The 22,589-nt window shown below is 37.2% G+C and overlaps 1 protein-coding gene across 1 annotated transcript in view; it reads right to left on the bottom strand.

The window, feature by feature from the left end:
• LOC145288327 (CD109 antigen-like) overlaps positions 1–22,589 on the bottom strand; it is a 252,965-nt gene that overhangs the window by 149,569 nt on the left and 80,807 nt on the right. Inside the window, exons 12-15 of the mRNA XM_080136322.1 lie at positions 19,784–19,903; positions 8,691–8,753; positions 2,773–2,961; positions 691–837 (exon numbers count right to left, since the gene is read on the bottom strand). Of these exons, the coding sequence (XP_079992448.1) occupies positions 691–837; positions 2,773–2,961; positions 8,691–8,753; positions 19,784–19,903 (519 nt within the window). The remainder of the gene's footprint in view (positions 1–690; positions 838–2,772; positions 2,962–8,690; positions 8,754–19,783; positions 19,904–22,589) is intronic.

Raw genomic sequence — 22,589 nt, 5'->3', positions numbered from 1 at the left:
AGCAGTTCCATACTAATGTGTTTTGCAAATGAAAAAGTCTTCAAAAGAGATTCTGCTTATGGCAATTAAGCCTGAACCTAGGCACATGGAAAAAGAAAGAAAAGTTGTTTTTTTTTTCAGTTGTGGTATAAAACAAGTTCTTGCTGAAAAGGTCAGATAAGGAGTGTGAAAGACTTGAATGGAGGCTTCATTCATGGGAATGACAATCGAGCAGACACATTTATATTATTTGGATTATTCGGACTATTGTTCTCATTATCACAATGTTTCGACCGATGTAACCTCCGACCTTCCTTAGGTGTGTCTTGTAAAACTCAGAATCTTTATGCTAAACTCGGGAATCTGCATTGAATTTCAACAGATAGATTCCCGAGTTCAACGTGATACACCAGAAGAAGGTCAAAGGTTAAACCAAGCGAAACGTTTTGAGAATAAAACTCAAAATAAGAACATTAGTTCAAATAATCCAAAGAATACAAATTAGCAATCCTTATCTCAAAAATTGAAAAACATAATAGAGCAGAGAAAGACGAGCAACATTTCTTTGATGAGAACGGGACTATAAATAAGAGATGGCATCATCTTCTGCTGGATCATGTCATCAGAATTGGTATATAGTCTCCATCCATTTTTACAAGGGGAGGGGGGCGAGAGAAGGAGGATCTTAGACAAAATTAATTAATAACTTACCATCTCCATGGATAAAAATTTATTTTCATCTTTGCCAAATTTATCTGCACTCGACACAGTATGTAGGATAGAATGTTTTTCAGCTGTAAATAGTATCGAACTCTTACTTCTCGACTGAATTATATTCGCTGCATAGTGTGCCTCAACCTGTAAAAGTCAAAGAAATATATAAGTCGCTAAACTTTAACAGCGTTTTTCTCTGCTTTTGTTTGTGACATTCAGCGCCTCATATAAGAAAAGTAAACAACGCAAAGTATATGATTCCAACAGCAACAAAGAAAGCAATAAAAGAGAAAGAGAAGGAGTGAACATACAAAGGAGATATCTGGAATGTCTGTATTGTCAGATAATGTGGCCAGTGCCGATGTATGAAGTACCATTTATGCGAGTAGAACAAATAGAATAACGGTGTGAAGTATACGGCATAATTACATTGACACACGGGTTTTCATTAGATCACCAGTTAAGCAACGTTGAACCTGGTCAATACTAAATGGGTGACCATTTGGGAATACCAATCGCTGTATGTAGAAGGGTGTCGACACCTCTCTGCAAGAACTGCAAAATCTTAACGTTGTCATCTCCTCGATCAGGATATACATGCAACTGGGATTTGTTGTTCCCTCTTTTGAAGGAAGCCGATTCCGCCTGCCTAGGATGAATGGTGATTCTTTTTCTTCTACATAAGGAAATCGTTGTGACTACCAAGAATTTTGAAGGACTCGGCAATATCTGAAAGAAAGGGACAGCTAAAACTCTGTTTCATCAATTGTTAAGAAGCACAAGGTGTCAAAAGGATATTGCAGGAACGTAGGTTTTTTTTGTTTTTTTTTTACATGGAGTTCACCACTTATCAAGGCCCAATGGCCACTCAGGGATAAGGGTTATTGTGTGTACAGTAATCAAAGGGATAGTGTAGTAATAGTATTGGAGAATTGGTAAGGTGTCATTACTTGGGGGGGTCATCAGGAATTTGTTTGTGTTGGACTTGAAGACATCCAGGTTGAAGTCGGGAGAGAAACAGGCAAGCGGAACAGAGTTTCACAGGCGTGCAGTTCTAAGAAAGAAGCTTTGTTCATGGTATCTACGTTTTGATTTAGGCACAGATAGGGAGTGGGGAAAATTATTGACAGTGGTTTCAGCTAGTGTGTTTTTAAAAAAAAAATGGCGAGGGGGGACCAGAGAATGGAGCTCAGACGAGCACCTGCCATGGAAATAACGATAGAACAATGACAGGCTCGCTACGTCTCTTCTGTGGGAAAGAGGTTGCAGGGTAGAGAAAAGGGCATCCCCCACCAAGCCACGGAGTCTATTTTGTACTCTTAAAGCTGCTAATGAGAAGTGCCCATTATGGGGGGGGGGCTAAAAAGAAGTAATGTCCATCAAGTCTGAATGACAGTCTCTACTACCTACTTTTGATTTGATAAAATTATTTTTATATATATAATAGCTTAGATTAAAATTTAAATGTAAAAGTCAAGTATCATACTTCAATTGTGTACTAAACAGAAAAATCCGTTTTGAACCTACTGTTGATTTTATACTTGTGCGGTGATAATAGATTAAATTTATGTTTAAAATAAAAAAAAAAGTCAAGTATCATAATTCAGTTGTGCTTTAAACAGAAACATTCATTTCAAACGCGCCCCTGTCATACCAAAGAACCTATTATTGATTTACTATATCGGACCTTTCGGCTTTTGTGGTAATAAAACTTCCCAAATGCACCTGTGATGTTAGGCTTCATAAGGTGTTAACTTTGATCAAAATCGCTTGTTCCCTTTTTTATCAGATTATTTTGATTATCGATCATCGATACTTATTGAAGATATTTCGATACAAAAACTATCTAAGAACGCAGCCACGCACATAAAATACTTTCATGTGAAATTTCATAAAAATCGACTCAGCTGTTTTGGAGTTCATAGGGAACGAACTCACATGTACACGCGTGCGCACGGATACAACGTTCCTTTTATATAATAGTAGAGATTTGTGATGAGAAAGGGGTTATTATGACCCTGTTGATCTAAAATGCTGATGAAATGAAAAAAACATTTTTAAAAAAAGTTAGATACTAACGTTATAGGCAAAGTTAGGCATCAAGTTAACAAGCAACCCGTTGACGAGTGTGTATTCGGTATATGTTACGGCAGTGAAAATGATTTTCACAAAAGGGTTCCAGCTAAACTCGGTTTTGATACCCACGATCACCCGGTCACCGTAAACGAAGACTCGACCTGCAGAAATTATACACCCTTCGTGCATAACCTAAAAAGAAAAAAAAACACATTTAAACAAAAAAAAAACTTGATAAAAATTTAAAGCTTGGCACAAGGCCAACATAATTGTTTACGTGTAATAACAGTTGTACTTCATAAATTCGACAAGCATTAAAAGAAAACGGAATGGGCTTGAATTTATTTTTAAAAAAATAGACAAAAACCAAACATTTTTCCCCATTCACCAATAACATTCCGTGTGAATGCACCTGAAGACAATCGGAGGTTACATCGGCTAAAACGTTATGGAAAAAAAAACAACCAAGACTAGAACAATAATCCATACAATCCAAATAATACAAAATATAACTTTTTACTTGTTGAATATTTATAGGTATATAAGCTACGAGGGGCATTCCAAAAGTAATGTCTCCTATTTTTATTCCGCCTAAATAGATCAGAAATTATTGTAAATTGCATTGTTATGGTGATTGCACTTATGCATTCATGATCTGAAAGTTTCATCTTTCTGTTGCAGATATTGACAATGTAAAACTAAGAAAGCAACCCCTGTCATGGACGAGCGCCAGAAGCAAAGATGTGTCATTGAATTCCTCCATACAGAGAAAATTAAACCGATTAACATTCACCGGCGCCTGTTGAACATTTACGAAGCCGATGTAATTGATATCAGCACAGCTACGAGATGGGTTCGTCGATTTCAGAGTATCATTAGGGATGTAAGTGACAGATCGCGCGACCAGACTTTTAAGACTGAGGCATCAAAAGAGGCTGGCAAATGTGCATTGAGAATGGTGATGGCTATGCAGAAAAATAAATGGTGTGGCTATATTATACAAAGGACAAAAATATTTAATTTCAAGAGGAACAAATGGCATCTACGTAATTGTCAGTTCCCAAATAGTAACATAGGCAGAAATTACGAAAAACGATAAGGTAGAAACATAATTATTAATAAAAAAAATTGTGAAAGGAATTATATTACGCTTAATAAAAAAGAAATAAGTTGATAAGGGAGATTATTAAGTTCTGTTGCTAACGTAATTCAAAATGGCGAAAATTAATACGAAATGGCGAAAATTTTTAGGAGGCACTTGCTACCTGGCCATTCTTCTATTATTTTAACACTCCATTTATAGAAATAAGGCGGTCACTTAAGCGCAGATCGTGATGTTAAAATCACATGATCACTCTCGGCCTTCTTGAATGACATTTACGATTTATATAAATGTTAATTTAAAATATATTCTCGCCAAAGTTAACGTTGGCCAAGCGGTTTGTTCCTTGCTAATCAAGTCAGAGATGGCGTCCTGGCTGGGTTCGAATCTCCCGACTGGCAGTAATCGTGACTACCTACGCTGATGATTTCCAAAAAGATGGAACACTGGTGTCTGTAGGTGTTAGCTTCAATAGTTTAGTCAATATTACCAGGAATTAATTAAAATGGTTTAATAAAAATGCTAAATCACAAAAACTTTCTTACAGTTTTATCGGGATGTTTGCAGTGCCATGACGCGCATGGAAAGGGACCCTGCACTCATCCCCGGTGGGCTTTCCTGAGGCCACAGTCCTAGTTGATGGAGGGTTAGCTGATGGTCTACTTGTGATGCATGTGTGATATTCTGCATAACCTCCTGTTCGGCTTCCCCTAACCCAACTGAAACTCGTTAAAAAACATGGTGACAGTACAATCTAAAAATAAGCTTAAACCAGGCTTAGGGTCAAACAAATCCAACTTGCCTCCTCCCTTGAGGCTTGCATTCACAAATATCCGTGGGCTTAGAACTAATTTAGCTGATGTTGAAGCATTTCTCCTAACAAATACCCCGGATATCTTAGCACTAAGTGAGACTAACCTACACTCCTCCATCCCCTCTAACTACTTTAACATGCCTGGATATCTCCCACTCTGCCGTAAGGACTCTGACAGACATATGCACGGACTTGGTGTTTACATTTGTAATACCCTTCCCTTGACTAGAGAAACAAACCTAGAAACGGATGATCAAGCCTTTATGTGCTTTAGACTAATCATGCAACACAACATTAGCTACTTTTACTTTCTCTACCGCTCTCCCTCGACCCAAGACTGCACCATAATAAACAAAGTATCTGACAGCATAGACACAGCACTCTCCTTCGACACTAGCGCCCAAGTACATGTATTTGGTGACTTTAATGTCCATCACAGAAACTGGCTTGGATTCTCTACTTATACAGATGCAGCAGGCAGCGCAACTCATAGCTTCTCTGTATCTCACTCCCTATCGCAAATTGTTACTTTTCCAACCCGCTTCCCTGATCAGGAAGAACAACACGCATCACTATTAGATCTGTTTTTGACCACAGTTCCTGATGATTGTGTAACGAAAGCCGACAGCCCACTTGGGAACGCTGATCATGCGGTAATAATGGTTGAAATCGCCCTAAACTCCAGACCCAAAACTGAAGAGCCAGTGCTCAAAACAACGAGATATTATAAAAAGGCTGACTGGGAAGCTATCAGAGATCTTATCAGAGACGCCCCATGGGGAAATATTTTTTCTCTTCCTGCTGAACAGTGTGCAACTGAGACCACTGAATGGTTCAAAACTGCAATCGAAACGCATGTTCCCATGCGGAAATTCCATAGCAAGCCCCACTCTCCCCAATGGTTTACGTCGACTTGCACAACTGCCATTGCTCAAAGGCAGCATGCATTCCGCAGGTTTAATCGACATAAGTCCAGTTCAAACAGACAAAAGTACATAGAAGCTAGAAGTAACGTTAAGAAAGAAATAGCGACAGCTAAGAGGGAATTTACGGAAACCACTAAAAAACGCATCGAAGCACAAAAATTAGGAACTCGTGACTTCTGGAAAATCTACAACAGTGTAGTAAATAATGGGCAATCAACAATTCCCCCACTAACCAACAATCACGAGGTTGTTTGCTCAGCAACCGAGAAGGCTAACATGCTTTCCAGTCGGTTTGCCTCCAACTCTACACTGGACCCTCTAAACCACCCCCTACCTGACTTTCCTATGCGGACAGACGCCACGCTAGACGATCTGAAAATCACCCCTGCTCAGGTGCATGCTATCATAAAAAACCTTGACGCTTCCAAAGCATGTGGACCCGACCTCATCCCAGCTGTGCTATTAAAAAAGTGCTCAGCCGAAGTAGCTCCAGTTCTCTCCAAACTCTACAACAAATGCCTTAATGAATCTTGCTTTCCGAGCTGTTGGAAAACTGCTTCTGTGGTACCAGTATTCAAGAATTCTGGCGAAAGAACTGACCCATTAAATTATCGCCCTATTAGCCTCCTCCCACTTTTTGCCAAAATATTTGAGACCTTAATTAACCATGCTCTAGTCCAGCACCTTACAGATGCTAAACTTCTGACCGACCATCAATATGGATTTAGACAAGCCCGTTCCACGGCAGACATCCTCACTGTAATCTCTGAACGCATATACCATTCACTGGACAAAGCGGGAGAGGGCAGAGCGGTAGCTCTAGATATATCTAAGGCTTTTGACAGGGTATGGCATGAGGGTCTCCTCAGGAAGATTAGATCTTACGGTATCACTGGTAGAATACTTAACATAATTAAATCCTTCTTAGATAAGAGAAAAATCCAGGTTGTCCTCGACGGTCGTACGTCTAAACAATATAATATAAATGCGGGAGTGCCCCAGGGATCTATCCTTGGTCCTCTGCTGTTCCTGATATTCATAAATGACCTCCCCGACAAAATTGCCTCTGAGATGGGTATATATGCTGATGACACCACACTCTATAGCAGGCACGACAGGAAAACAAATGAACATATATCTAAAGTAATGGCAGAAACACTAGAGGATGACCTCAAATCAGTAGTGGAATGGGGACAAAAATGGATGGTAACGTTCAATGCCACCAAGACAAAACTGGTTTCATTCAATAATTACAAGAAACCTTCTCTACCACCTATAGCAATGGCCAACAACTCTTTAGCTGAGAGTACGTCTTTCAAGCTCCTTGGCCTAACGTTCACAGAAAACATGAGCTGGAACAATTACATCGAGGGCATTGCCAGGGCCGCTGCGAGGAAGGTGGGCTCTCTCTACCGTGCTAGAAAACTTCTAACACCCGAAAGTATCCTGTACCTCTATAAGGCCACTATTCGCCCATGTATGGAGTATTGCTGTCATATTTGGGCCGGTGCATCGGCTACTAGTCTCTCGCTCCTTGACAGGGTTCAAAAGAGAGTCGCAAGTCTGATAGGCCCTAAACTGGCATCAAAACTTCAGCCTCTGTCCCATCGTCGAAACGTTGCATCCCTCTGCCTGTTCTACAAGTATTATAATGGTGAATGCTCTGAAGAACTGCAAGCACTTGTGCCCCCACGACGTGAACACCCTCGACAGACCCGACAAGCTGCAAAATCCCATCCCCACACTGTAGAGATCCCTAGATGTAAAAGATCTTTCTACTCCAGTAGTTTCTTCCCCAGAACTGCTAGACTTTGGAATTCCATTCCAGGTCACTGCTTCCCCAACTGTACTGACATGCATAAGTTCAAGTGCAACGTGAACCAACATCTCGCTGCCCTAATCCCTACATAGTACCCCAGTAGATGTTTCCCCTGATAGTAGCCCCCTACATTAAAGTGGCAATGTGCCTTGTTTGGGGTGAAAATGTAATAAAAAAAAAATTTTTTTAAATAAAAAAAATATAAAAAATAAATAAAACTAAAAAAATTAATAAGATACCCTCTTCTTTCCCTCTCTCTCCCCCTCTCTCTCTCCCTCTCACACACCCTTTTCTACTCCCGTCTCGTTCTTTCAGCGCCAAATTTTCATGTTATTGTTATCAAGCCCCTCGCCTCCCAAATATACACTATCGCTTAACAATGTTTACTTAAAATGAATAATTACATGAAGTTATAATGAAGGAGTACTTAATATCAATCTCTCTCTCTCTCTCTCTCTCTCTCTCTCTCTCTCTCTCTCTCTCTCTCTCTCTCTCTCTCTCTCTCTCTCCGTGTGTTTAGCAACGACAAGTTTTTTTATTTTCCTTAAAAAAGTACTGCCCTCCACATTTACCATCGCTCAGGGGAATTGATTTCTTCTTGCTCTTCATTTATTTAAGGTTTTCTTGAAGAGATAAATATACTTATATTTGTTGAAGGTCCGATAACTCTTGCATCCCTATTACCTCCCTTTCTTGAAGAGATAAATATACTTATATTACCAAAATGTAAATATTTACCTATTCATATGAATAACTGCGAAATTTTTTACCTCGTGTTTTTTATTTAAAATCCTAGTTTTAAAATTTGCAACCAATAACGAGCTGGCAAATCGAACTATTTTAATATGTAAACGAAAGTCAATGAAAGCGAAAGGATATCAAGACTTTTTTTCCTATTTGTAAGCCACAGGTTTGTTGCTATTGCTATTATTGAAAAATGTGTCTTTTAAAAAATCTTCCGATGTGTTAGCCGGTCACCACGTGTCTATTTTTAAAGAAAATATACTAGAAAATGTTCCCCTTAGAAACTCACTTAATCTGTGACAGTCAGTGAATGTGATACAGAAATCGGTAAAATAATCGTTGAAAAATAATTTAAGAAATAAAGGCCAACCTATTGATCTCCTCAATCTCCTAAACTGCCATCCTTTTCCAAACGAGTTCCCTTTATGATTAAGACTTATACGTAGAGCATTGAAAACCCTTCCAATAGAAAACAAAAACCTCAGTGATGGAGCATAAGAGTAAGGTTTCACTTACCATGTAATAAATGGCTTTGACTTTGACCGTAGCATTAACCTGGATGTGTATGATGTCTCCGGCCTGTAAAAAAGCAGAAATGTAACATTACAGCTGGTTAGGAATACAACAAGTGTTATGCAGTTATGTTACCCGACTTAATAACGATCGCCACAACCCCAGCGTTATTTCTGAGGTCTTCTTCTCTTGCGTTTTCTCTTCTGGCCGTGTCATAGTCTCTCACATTGGCAACTTTTTTTTTCTTTTTATTAAATTTTCACTCCAAACAAAGCACAGTGCCACTTTGATATAGATGGCTACTATCGGGGCCATAAGTTTCATTATGTAGGGAGTTGAGCAGCAAGATATCTGTTCACATTACATTTGAACTTCTGCATGTCAGTACAGTTGGGAAAACAGGAACCCGGAATGGAGTTCCAAAGTCTAGCAGTTCTGGGGAAGAAACTATTAGAGTAGAAGGCTTTCTTGCATCTATGGATCTCTACTGTGTAGGGGTGGGATTTTGCTGCTTGTCGGGTTTGTCGGGGGTATTTACGTCGAGGGGGTACAAGTGTTTGTGGTTCGTCGGAGCATCCACAATTAAAATACTTGTAGAACAGCAAAATTTCGTTGATGGGACAGAGGCTGAAGCTTAGATGACAGTTTTGAACCTATTATGTTGGCAACTCTCTTTTGAACTCTGTCCAGGAGCGAGAGACTGGTAACAGATGCACCAGCCCAAATGTGACAACAATACTCCATACATGAGTGAATGGCGGCCTTTAGAGGTACAGGATACTTTCAAGCATAAGTAAATTTCTAGCACAGTATAGAGAGCCCACCTTCCTCGCAACGGCCCTGGCAATGCTCTCAATGTATCCTTTCCAACTCATGTTCCCTGTGAACATTAAGCCGAGGAGTTTAAAAGAAGTACTTTCAGGTAATGTATCTTTAGCAATAGCTATTGGTGGTTGAGAAGGTTTCTTGTAATTATTGAAGGAAACAAGCTTAGTCTTGGCAGCATTGAATGTGACCCCATTCCACTACAGATTGGAAGTCTTGCTCTAGTGTTTCTGCCATTTCTTTAGATATGTGTTTCTCTAGTCAAAGGGGGGGGGGTCTAATATAGACTCTAAGTCCATGCATATGTCTGTCAGAGTCCTTACGGCAAAGTGGGAGATAACCAGACATGTTAAAGTGGTTAGAGAGGATGGAGGAGTGTAGTTTAGTTTCACTTAGTACTAAGATATTCAGGGTGTTTTCAAGGAGAAATGATTCATCATCTAAGTTAGTTCCAAGCCCACTGATATTCATGAATGCAAGCCGCAGTGGAAGAGGCAAATAGGTTTTGTTTAAGTTTAATCGTCATTTTTGATTGAACTGCCATATTATTTTATTTAAGAGATTCAGTTTTAGTAGAGGATGCTGGATGTTGTACAGAATACCAAACATGCAACACAAGTAGATTATCAGCCGACTCCTCATCTGCAGGATTGTGGCCTTGGGAAAGCTCACCAGAAATGGATTCAGGGTCCCTTTCCATGCATAATATGGTACTACAACCATCATGATATTGTACAACTGATGATGGAGCAGCCGCTGTAAGCGTTACCAAAGAGTTAGGACTCCTGTACTATGAGTCGGGAACAGCAGCCAGAAGCTGCCAATCTGGTACCCTCGACCCATCAGACAAAAATTAACCCAATCCAATTACGTTGGCATAAATGGTACTCGAGCATCGCCAAAGTGCCCATTTTAGGGGATGGGATGTGGCAGGAACAGAGAATGGTGTTCATTGCCCTAGTCAGGAAACAAGATCGACCACTGGGTGTTTCTGTTGCGTACCTGTGATCGCACCTCTGAGCCTGATTAATAGGCAAAGAAAGAGTATGAAAGCTGGGCGATAGACAGGGCCTATTTACTGCTTAAGCAGTTCTGGTTTGTAAACCGGGAATTTGTTCGAGTCGACAGCTCTAAAAAGGTCGTCGACCAGGACTAAAGAGGCCTCCCTCCTTTTTGTCTGGTGCCAAGACGTATGAGGTTAGTAACACAAGTTTATCTTCAGAGTTTTCCTTCGGATGGCCTGAGAAGATCTACAGGTGCAACAGCACGGAGAGGGTTAGCCCTGCACTTGGGTCCTCAACCAAGTAGTTCTGAGACCCTGCATGAGTAGTTAATGTTAATGGGTTAGTTATTAAAGGTTATACATCTGCTGAATAGTTACACTCCTCAAAATGATTAAAGAGGATATTTCTATGCTTTCCATTTCATTGTTATTGGAAGAGGGGATAAGTAAAAATTCATGAAGTGGAAGCAACTAGATTTGAAACTGGTTGGTTTGAGATGGAGTTAATATTTAATTAAAATATTGTTCATATGTTTGTTTAGGAATAGAATAACGTTTTAAAGTATGATTAATTTGATATTAGAAATTGAAATGAAAATTTAATCTCCGAACTCTGAATATTTAATACGATAGGATATTCAATATAGATTCAAAATAACGACATACAAGGCCAGCAAAAAGAAAGTCCGTACTTGTATTTTTTTTAAAGCTGGAAATTTAAGCTAAAATAAAACTTAACTGTTTAAACAACCTATACCTCATTCGATTCGCCTTTTCTTCCTCCATAATTTTAGCTGTTCATATTTGACTTTTAATTGAAATATTCTAGTGTTCACGTCAATTTAAAAAATAACTTCAAATTGAGGAGGCAAAAAGAAAGTCCGCACAATGGAAAATTGTTATTTAAATGCAACACAAATACAACAGGAACAATAAACTACTTAATATTTAGTAGCATAGTCCTTCTGCAATTTGCAGCTTGCAATCTTTTGGGAATTCCTTGAATTAGATTGCAGCAATACTCCGGGGAAAGGGCATCTCACTTTTCTTAATTTTTTGTCCAAAGTTCTTCCAAATTTTATCATTGTGTAGCTGTTGCTTGATGTAATGCTATAAGTTTTCGATAGGATTGAGGTCTAGAGATTGTGCAGACCAATCCAAACACGGAATATCATGCAATTCAAGGAACCTCTTGACATTGCCAGCTGGGTGAATGGGAGCATTATCCTGCATGAAGATGGGATTATCATCCAAATTCCGACCAAAGTAGGGTAGAAAATGCTCAGTCAACATAATAATGTACCTCATCGAATTAATTCAATCAGCTTCCTAATCGAGAATATATATATACTTAGTGTGTGTGTAAGAGTTCCTATCCCTTCCGAAACGGCTAAGCCCATCTTTTGCAAATTTCACACAAAGGTAATTTATATGTCTGGCAGTGTTCTTAGATGTGTTTTGTATAGAAATTCATTCAATAAGTATCGAAAATCGAAAAAATCGCATTTTTAAAATAGTCTTTCTTCTCATATAATAACAAAATAATTTTTACAGGGGAATATTTTACGTTACACTGATGTAATCTAGGCCGGTGTAACGTAAAATATTCTCTTCTAAAAATTCTTCTTTTTATATCAGCTGAGGTGGTATTGTAAATAAACACAGACGGAATTTGATGAACGCCATTATCATTAATATTTCAAAAATTCTTTTTTTAGCGAATTATTTTAATAATAATAATAATAATAATAATAATAATAATAATAATAATTATAATAATTATTATTATTATTATTATTATTACTATTATTATTATAATATTCAACAAAGGATTGATTATATTCTACTACGTACACAATCTGCATAAATATAAATATCATGTTTACGCATATTGTATGACCGAGCAACTCCGGGCATCCAGCTAGTATATATATATATATATATATATATATATATATATATATATATATATATATATATATATATATGTATGTATGTATATATATATATATATATATATATATATATATATATATATATAATTTTTTTCTTTATTAAATATTTATTAGATATTTCTTACGCACATAAAATATTTAATAAACATTTGAATAAAAAACATTCAAATGTTTAATCTATATCTATCTATATATCTATAAAAGTGAAAGTGAAAGTGAAAGTGTGTGTGTGTGTGTGTGTGTGTGTGTGTGTGTGTGTGTGTGTGTGTGTGTGTGTGTGTGTGTGTGTGTGTGTGTTTCCCTACTCTGTCAATTTTTAGTCAAAGACTGAATTTGAGCCCAAAACAAGGAGTCATAGTAGGGGTCAAAGTTAAACAAAAATGACCGGTTTTTTTTTGGGGGGTGGGGGGTTTGCTCAGCATACACCTCACACCCGGGCAACGCCGGGCACCCATGCTAGTATATCTATAAAAGTGAACGTGTCTATGTGTCTGTCTGTCTGTCTGTCTGTCTGTCTGTGTACATTTCCCAACGCAATAACTCTGTCAATTTTTATTGTACAAACTCGAAATTTTATATACAGGGAACTGAGATTTGGGAAAATCGATGTGATCGGTTTTCGACCACAAATTTGTCTTTTAAGGGATCAAAGTTTAAAGATTTGACCTTTGAGAACTCTACCAAACTCCTTCGACAATTTGTGGTCTAAACACTTGAAATTTTAGATATAGGTTCCTTGGACATGGATCTAACTTAATAACTAAATTTGAGCCCAAAAATGTTAAAAAAGGAAGTGTCCTCTATAGTATCAGATCTGACCGAATGGTTAATTGTAGGCATAGACCAATTCATACCATCTAAAAAATTCCAACAAAAACCTAACAGCCAGCCATGGTTCTCCCCAGAATGTGCTGCTGCTATCGCGCACAGAAATTACTTTTTCCATAGCTACCAACATAATAGATGCACTGTGACTAAAGCTGCTTTCAGGATTGCCAGCAACCACTGTAAAAGAGTAATAAAAAATGCAAGAGAGCTATATGCCCAGTCTGTTAAATCCAAGGTAGCTGATCAGCGGCTTGGTTCCCACCAGTTTTGGCAAATAACAAATAGGATCCTGAACAGAAGTGTACGTTCTATCCCAACCATTATCAATGGACCAGAGGTCATCTCGTCAGCGTCAGACAAGGCCAAACTATTTGCAAAGAACTTTGCAGCTAATTCTACCCTATGCAACGAAGGCCATCAACTCCCCATATTTCCTACTATAACACAGAACAAGCTAGGTAACATACAAATATCCGTGCATGAGGTTGCCAAGCTAATCAAGAATCTAGATTCCAGTAAAGCAACTGGCCCTGATGGCATCCCAATTATATTGTTAAAAAAGCTTCAACCAGAACTTGCTCCCATACTTACGAAACTATTTAAGCGCTGCCTTAAGGAGAAGTGCTTTCCGACTCCCTGGAAGACCTCATCAGTTTGCCCTGTATTTAAGAATTCAGGTGATAAGTCATCTCCCTCTCAGTACAGACCAATAAGTCTCCTGTATGTTATGAGTAAGTTGCTGGAATCCATATTGAATAGAGAAATAGTCAACCACCTCAGCAGGAACAACCTTCTTAGTGACACACAATATAGTTTCCGCTCTGCAAGATCTACTGCAGATGTGCTGACGGTTATATCTCACAGAATTAGTGAATCTCTTGACAAAGGCTTCCTTTCCATGGCAATTGCTCTTGACATATCAAAGGCCTTCGACAAGGTATAGCATAAGGGTCTACTTCACAAGATTTCCAGCTACGGTATAACTGGAAATGTTTTCTCAATCATTAAATCATTTCTCTCCGATAGGCTCATAAGAGTAGTGGTAGATGGACAAAAATCGGAGGCCTGCAATATAAATGCTGGAGTCCCTCAGGGGTCAATCCTGGGCCCAACTCTCTTCCTGATCTACATCAATGACCTCCCTAAACACATACTTAAATCATTCGTTGACATCTATGCTGATGACACGACCATTCACGGTAACACATCAAAGGCTGTAAATAACAAAGTTCTCTCTGATTCTCTCTCCTCTGATCTCGAGCGCGTGGTTCAGTGGGGGAAGCCGTGGCTGGTTACCTTTAATGCATCCAAAACCAAACTCCTATCCTTACATCATCAACGCTCTGATCTCCATCTAGCATCAATTGTGATGGATGGCTCTCGACTGGGTGAGGCCCTGTGTTTTGACAAGCTTCTGGGTTTGACCTTTACTCCTGATCTGAAATGGAACACGTACATCAAGTCGCTTGCCAAGGTCGCTGGAAAGATGGTGGGATCCTTCTACCGCTCCAGAAGATATCTCACTACTAATGCAATTCTCTATCTATATAAAAGCCAAGTACGTCCAAGGATGGAATACTGTTGCCATATCTGGATAGGAGCTGCTAAAAACAGCCTATCCTGCCTTGACAGAGTACAAAATAGACTTCATGGTTTAGTGGGGGATGCCCTTTTCTCTACCCTGCAAACTCTCTCCCACAGAAGAGACGTTGCGAGCCTATCCTTGTTTTATCATTATTTCCATGGCAGGTGCTCGTCTGAACTCCAATCTCTGGTCCCCCCTCGCCAATCTTTCACGAAAAACACCTGCCTAACGGAATCCACTCTGAAAAATTTCCCCCACTCTATATCTGTGCCTAAATCAAAATGTGGATTCCATGAACAAAGCTTCTTTCTTAGAACTGCACGCCTGTGGAACTCTGTTCCGTCTGCCTGCTTCCAACCGGACTACAACTTGGATGTCTTCAAGTCCAACGTTAACAAATTCCTAATGAACCGCCCCCCCTTAAGTAAACACTTCATCAAATCTCCACACTAACGTAATGTACTTGCAATAACCCTTATCCCTGAGTGGCTTCTGGGCCTTGATAAGTGGTGATCACTGTATAAAAAAAATAAATAAATAAAAAAATAAATGTTAAGGGATCATAATAGGGGTCAAAGTTTAAAAAATTGACCTTTTTTTGTTGTTTTTTTTTTTTGCTCAGCATACACCTCCAAACACCTGGGCAACGCCGGGCCGAAATGCTAGTATATTTATTAAAGTGCAAATGTCTGTCCGTCTGTCTGTCTGTGTGTCTGTGTACATTTTCCTACGCAATAACTCTGCCAATTTTCGATCTACAGATTCGAAATTTGGCTGTTAAGGGGTCAAAGTTCAACGATTTGACTCTACCAAACTCCTGCGCCAATTTTGGGTCGAAACACTTGAAATTTTAGATATAGATTACTTGGACAGGGATCTAACTTTATAATTCTATTTGAGCCCAAAACAATAAATATTAACGGGTCAAAATTGGGGTCAAAGTTTTAAAAAAATTGACGTCTGCGGTCTCTATAAACTTTTCTCTATGGTAGTTCAGGAAGCCTATTATACAGAAAGGCATTACCGTACATATTCACACTTTTTAATATATACATAATATGCACATAAAGTTATGAACAGTACAGAGGGTCCGAGCAAAGCCAGGCAGAACTGCTAGTATATATCTATAAAAGTGAAAATGTCTGCGCGTGTGTGTGTGTATGGGGGGGGGGTCTATGTGTGACATAAGGGGTATTGAGATTAAGGAAAATCTTTTTAATCAGTTTCTGGCCAGAAATTTGGCTGTCAAGGGGTCAAAGTTCAACGATTTGACCTTTGAAAACTCTATCAAACTCCTCTGCCAATTTAGGGTCTAAACAATTAAAATTTTAAAAGTAGGTTACTTGGACATGTATCAAACTTTTAAATTTTATTTGAGCCCAAAAAAATAAATGTTAATGGGTCAAAATTAGGGTAAAATTTTTTTTAAAATTAACATTTGCGGTCTCTACCAAATTACTCAGCCAATTTTTGGTCTAAACATTTGAAATTTTACATAAATGGTATTCAGAGATAGGGCAAGCTTTTAAATCGGTTTGAATCGAAAATTTGAGCTACTAAGGGGTCAAAGTTCAAAAGATTTGACCTTTGCAGTGTCTAGCAAACTACTCAGCCAATTTTGGGTCTAAACATTTAAAATTTATACAAAACGGGTATTCAGACATGCGGCAAGGATTTTAATCAGTTTTGGGGAGAAATTTTGGCTGCCAAAATTTGCTCTCCCCATATTTAGTCCCAAAATTTCCTAAAAAAGCCCTTGGGGCACACCCAAGAGTTATCGCAAAGTATAGACAAAAATTATATAGAAATTAGTAAGTTATAACTTTTCAGAAAGTTTTATAAAATCCAAGCCATCAAATGTTTTTTAATAAACACAAAAATGTCAATTTTAGCCATTTTAACTCAATGTTTGTGCAAAATTTCAAAATATTCCAAGGCATAGTTATTGAGAAAAGTGTGGATAAACGAACGAACAAACAGACAAGGGTGAATTTACAGGTCCACCCTCTTATTGCTAGGAGAACAAAGATTATAAATTTTATGTATGTATATAAATGTATATATATATATATCGTAGATATATATTTACTTTGTATATTTTGGCAGCAAGTCATTATTCAAGCACGTCTGATTGAAAACGACATGCATTTACTTATATATATATATATAGATATATATATATAGATATATATAGATATATATATATATATAGAGATATATATAGATATATATATATAGTAAAACTCCTTTAATTTGAACTTCTTCTAAAGTTGGACTACCTCTCATTTGGACTTCTTCTAAACCTGGACTTTCTCTAAACTTGAACTGTTTCGTCATTGAAATTGTATTAGCATATTTGATGCAGAGTTGCAGTAAAACTGTTTACATGGTTTAGTCAGATATTGCGCAGAAATGTTAATATTAGTACTATGTAATTAATAAATATTAGCTATTGAAAATCAATGTACACTAACTGTAAATTTGTTTTTCAGATTGCTATATTTAAAGCAAGCACATTAACAAAAGCATGGGGTAAATTATGCCCAGCGCTAAAGGCTTCTGAACTGAAAGAATCAAAGAATACATCTGGTCTGGAAAAAATTCTTGAAACCAAACGGTTACTGACCAACCACGCTGTTCTTAAATCACTTAATGCAAATGATATTGAAATGTGGGTTCAACAAGATGAGGAAACTACTGATCAATATCCTGAAGGCAATAATGGTGATGAAAATAATGACAGCTCCCATTCTCTTGACCCTAATGTAAATAACCAAGAACACTCTGATGAGGCAATATCATGGGATGATGCAGAAAAGTCTATGGAGACGGTTATAAAATTTCTAGAAAAAAGTCCTTACTTTAGTGACAACTATGTTTTGCAAGCAATGTCACTCCGAAGAGATATAATCATAAAGAAGCTACAGAACCAGGAAATTGTAGATTTTCGTGATCGCTTACAGAATACAATGGCAGCGCCCGAGAGCTCAATCGATGAAAATAGAAACTGCAATGAGACTCATTCAATGAATAATTAAAAAAACTGTATTTTACATAAATGTATGATTTCTGTAGATGATAACTTAGGTAATAAATACCTAACAAGTAAGAGTAGATTTAATTTTTTTTCAATGTTTTTGTTCCTGGTAATAATATTAAACAATTCTTACTTGCAATATATCGTAAACTCAACTTAATATATACTTGAAGTATCATAAAGCAATGAATTTCATTTACTATTTCTTAATTTAAAAAAAATTAAACTTAACTGCAGCACATTTTTTTATCACGAAACTTGAACAGCATCCTCTAATTTGAACAAAGCAGATGTTCAAATTATAGGAGAAGAACAACCATACTATAAATAAAAATACTAATAACGAACAAGATAAATGCAACTGTAGACACCGAACACTTTGCCCAGTTCAAAATAAATGCCTAACAAAAAGTGTAGTTTATCAGGCAACAATATTTATGAAAGAAAACCCGAATAACAAGAAATATTACGTAGCATGACTTCCTTAGATTTCAAAACCCGATACTATGACCACAAAAGTACATTCAACAATAAGAAACACTGTATAAAAACAACACTAGCGAATAAATACTGGGAACTCAAAGAAAGCGGACATTTGCCGGTAGACGAATGGAAAATAATAAGACAAGCTGCCACATGTAGGCATTTAGACGACCCATGTAGATTATGCCTTCATGAAAAATTTGCTATCCTGTACTTTAAAGAACCTCAAAATCTATTAAACTGTAGAAGAGAAATAGCAAATAACTGTGTTCACAAAATAAAATTTACTCTAGGATAGCAATACAAAATAGTTTTAAAACTAACAAAAACAATAGAAAATAAACAAATAAATAAATTAAATAAACATGAATATACATAAACGATCACACATATATGTATGTATATATATATATATATATATATGTGCATATATGTATGTACACATATGTATATTTATATATAAACTAACAAAAAAAATGTCTGCCTTAAACCACTAACCTAGTTTTAAAACAGATACTTTGTTCGATAAAATGCATGCCCATTGGCTGATAGGAAGGGGCGCAGTGGATACTAGAAAGCTGATTGGCTAACTAAATCCTCAATAGAAAAGGACCATATAAAAGATAAACAACCACAGATTTCGCACATAAGCCTGAGGAATCCTAGAGTGGATGAAACGCGGAATATTCAGTGTAGCTTAATCGCCATATATATTTTATAAATTACTAACTAGCTCTACCTACGTATTGAGCACTTTTGAAGTAAATACTTAAAGTTTATGCATAAATCTATACTTCCATATATTAATTTTATGTGAGTAAATGAAGTAGTTATATATATATATATATATATATATATATATAATAGTAAATGAAGTAGTTATATATATATATATATATATATATATATATAACCTGAAATAAGAATGTAAAAATTGCAGTTTTTTATCAGTTTTTATTACTAATATATATATATATATATATATATATATATATATATATATATATATATATATATATATATATATATATATTAGTAATAAAAACTGATAAAAACTGCAATTTTTACATTCTTATTTCAGGTTTTTACTACTTACAACTTAATTTTTAAATGTATATATATATATATATATATATATATATATATATATATATATATATCCACAGACAGCCTGTTTCTCTGTATCACAGCTGTCTAGTGCACAAATGCCTTAATGGATAGAATTTGAATGCCTACTGGAGAACCTGAATGTTTGCTGGGGAGAACTCTGAAGAGAACACGAATTTTGTGGATAATTTTCTAGCACGGTAAAGGGAGACCACATTTTTCAATAAAAGAAGCTTATAATTGAAGATAAAAACACAAAGGGCAGTTACTCACGTAATAGTTTTGGCTGCACGTATACACCTCCATTTGGGGATAACCAGGTGTGAACTGCTGAACTTTGATGAGAGATGAAACAGTATAATGAAATTGTTGGTAGCGACTGGTATATCGAACCTGTAAGAAAATTAATATGGTAACTATTATATAAGGATGAATATATATATTTAAAGTGATGATTGTGTAGTTCCAACGAGAGAAAAATGTATATTTAAAAGAGTGTAGCCATCAACAATTGTGGGTTTTTCAGCCTTTTATCATATTTATATTTTAAAATATTTTTATAACACGTTGCAAGCTTTGGTTCGCTCTCTTCAGATATTTTTGTAAAAAGTTTTTTTTTCTTTTTAAATGAGAGTTTGAAAGTTATTTTTACATCTGCTGATACTAAATGTGTTTTTCAGAGTGATGTGGTCTCAGACATTCTGTCCCCAACAGTAAGTGTTGGTAGTGTCCAGTCAGAGTTAAGTTCAAAGAGGGGGCTTTTGGTTCATTTGGTGAAGGTCTTTATGTTTTTTTTTTATGACTTTCTTTCCCCATGTATAGCACACACTTACACACAATCACACACACATACATATAGATACATGTACATACACATATACACACGCATACACACACACGCAGGTATATACACATACATATACACACGCATATACACAGAAATATATGTAGGAGCATACATATATACACACCCACACACGTACTAACACACATCCACCCACTAATATATCACACACATATTGGTTAAATAATTTTTTTTTTTTTTACATGAGGGTCACCACTTATCAAGGCCCGGGGGCCACTCAGGGATAAGGGTTATTGTGTGTACAGTAATCAATGAGATAGTATTGTAGTAATCATTAGTATTGGGTGGTCAGATAGAGTGTCTTACTTAAGGGGGCAGTTTGTCAGGAATTTGTTTATGTTGGACTTGAAGACGTCCAAGTTGTAGTCAGGTGGGAAACAGGCAAACGGAAGAGAGTTCCACAGTCGTGCACTTCTGAGAAAGAAGCTCTGCTCATGGAATCTACTCTTTGATTTAGGCACAGATAAAGAGTGGGGAAAATTATTGACAGTAGTTTCAGTCAGACGGGTGTTTCTCGTGAAAGATTGGTGAGGAGGGAGGAGAGATTGGAGCTCAGACGAGCATCTGCCATGGAAATAACAATAAAAAAAAGACAGCCTCGCAACGTCTCTTCTGTGAGAGAGAGGCTGCAGGGAAGAGAAAAGGGCATCCCCCACTAAACCACGAAGTCTATTTTGTACTCTGTCAAGGCAGGATAGGCTGTTTTTAGCAGCTCCTGCCCAGATGTGGCAATAGTACTCCATCCTTGGACGTACTTGGCTTTTATACAGATAGAGAATTGCATCAGTAGTGAGATATCTTCTGGAGCGGTAGAAGGATCTCACCATTTTCCCAGCGTCCTTGGCAACAGACCTGATGTACTTGTTCCATTTCAGATCAGGGGTAAATGTCAAACCCAGAAGCTTGTCAAAACATGGAGCCTCCCCAAGACGAGAGCCATCCATTTCAATTGATGCCAGATGGGGATCAGAGCATTGATGATGTAAAGATAGAAGCTTGGTTTTGGATGCATTAAAAGTGACCATTTTGGATGCATTAAAAGTGACCAGCCACCTCTTCCCCCACTGTACCACGCGCTCGAGATCAGAGGAGAGAGAATCAGAGAGAACTTTGTCATTTACGGCCTTTGATGTGTTGCTGTAGATGGTCGTGTCATCAGCATAGATGTCAACGAATGATTTAAGTATGTGTTTTGGGAGATCATTGATGTAGATCAGGAAGAGAGTTGGGCCCAGTATGGACCCTTGAAGGACACCAGCATTAATACTGTGGGCTTCTGATTTCTGCTCATCAACCACTACTCTTACGAGCCTATCAGAGAGAAATGATTTAATGATTGAGAAAACATTTTCAGTGATACCGTAGCTGGAAATCTTCTGATGTAGGTCTTTATGCCATATCTTATCAAAGGCCTTTGATATGTCAAGAGCAATTGCCCTAACAGAGACAGGCTTGCAACGTTTCTTTTGTGGGAAAGAGGTTGCAGGAAGAGAAAAGGGCATCCCCCACTAAACTACGAAGTCTATTTTGAACTTTGTCAAGGCAGGATAAGCTACTTATAGCAGCTTCTGCCCAGATGTGGCAGCAGTACTCCATCATTCGTCGTATTTGGCTTTTATATAGATAGAAAATTGCATCAGGAGTGAGATGTCAACTGGAGCGGTAGAAGGATACCACCATTTTTTCAGCGACTTTGGCAATGGCTTTGATAAGCGTGTTCCATTTCAGATCAGGAGTAAAGGTTAATCATAGAAGCTTGTCAAAACATGGAGCTTCCCCAGGACGAGAGCCATCCATTTCTATATCGGGAGTAAAGGTCAAGCCGAAAAGTTGCAATCTATTTAAGGAATTCAGAAAATTAAACTTTAGTGAAAACACATCATTACAACTTACTGTTATTGAATACTCTGTTGGACTGTCAACTGTGAAAGCCAGAGAAATGGTTACTTCATAGTTACTTATTTTGCTTCTATTTATGTGTTAGTCACCGGTGGCCTGGGGAAAAGATGTTAACCTGCAGTAATTATCGCTTCTTACACTGACGATGCGTGAATATAAAATACTAGTATAATTGATTATTACTATTACTGCCAATAAAATTAAATTTTTGATTTAAAACAAAGACTGTTTATATATATATATATATATATATATATATATATATATATATATAAAGCTGAATTTCTGTGTGCGTGTGCGTGTGCGTGTGCGTGT

This window comes from Euprymna scolopes, chromosome 2 (genome assembly GCF_053919585.1).
Source record: "Euprymna scolopes isolate OS-2025 chromosome 2, ASM5391958v1, whole genome shotgun sequence".
Lineage (NCBI taxonomy): Eukaryota > Metazoa > Mollusca > Cephalopoda > Sepiida > Sepiolidae > Euprymna > Euprymna scolopes.
This window is presented reverse-complemented; position numbering and strand designations above follow the sequence as displayed.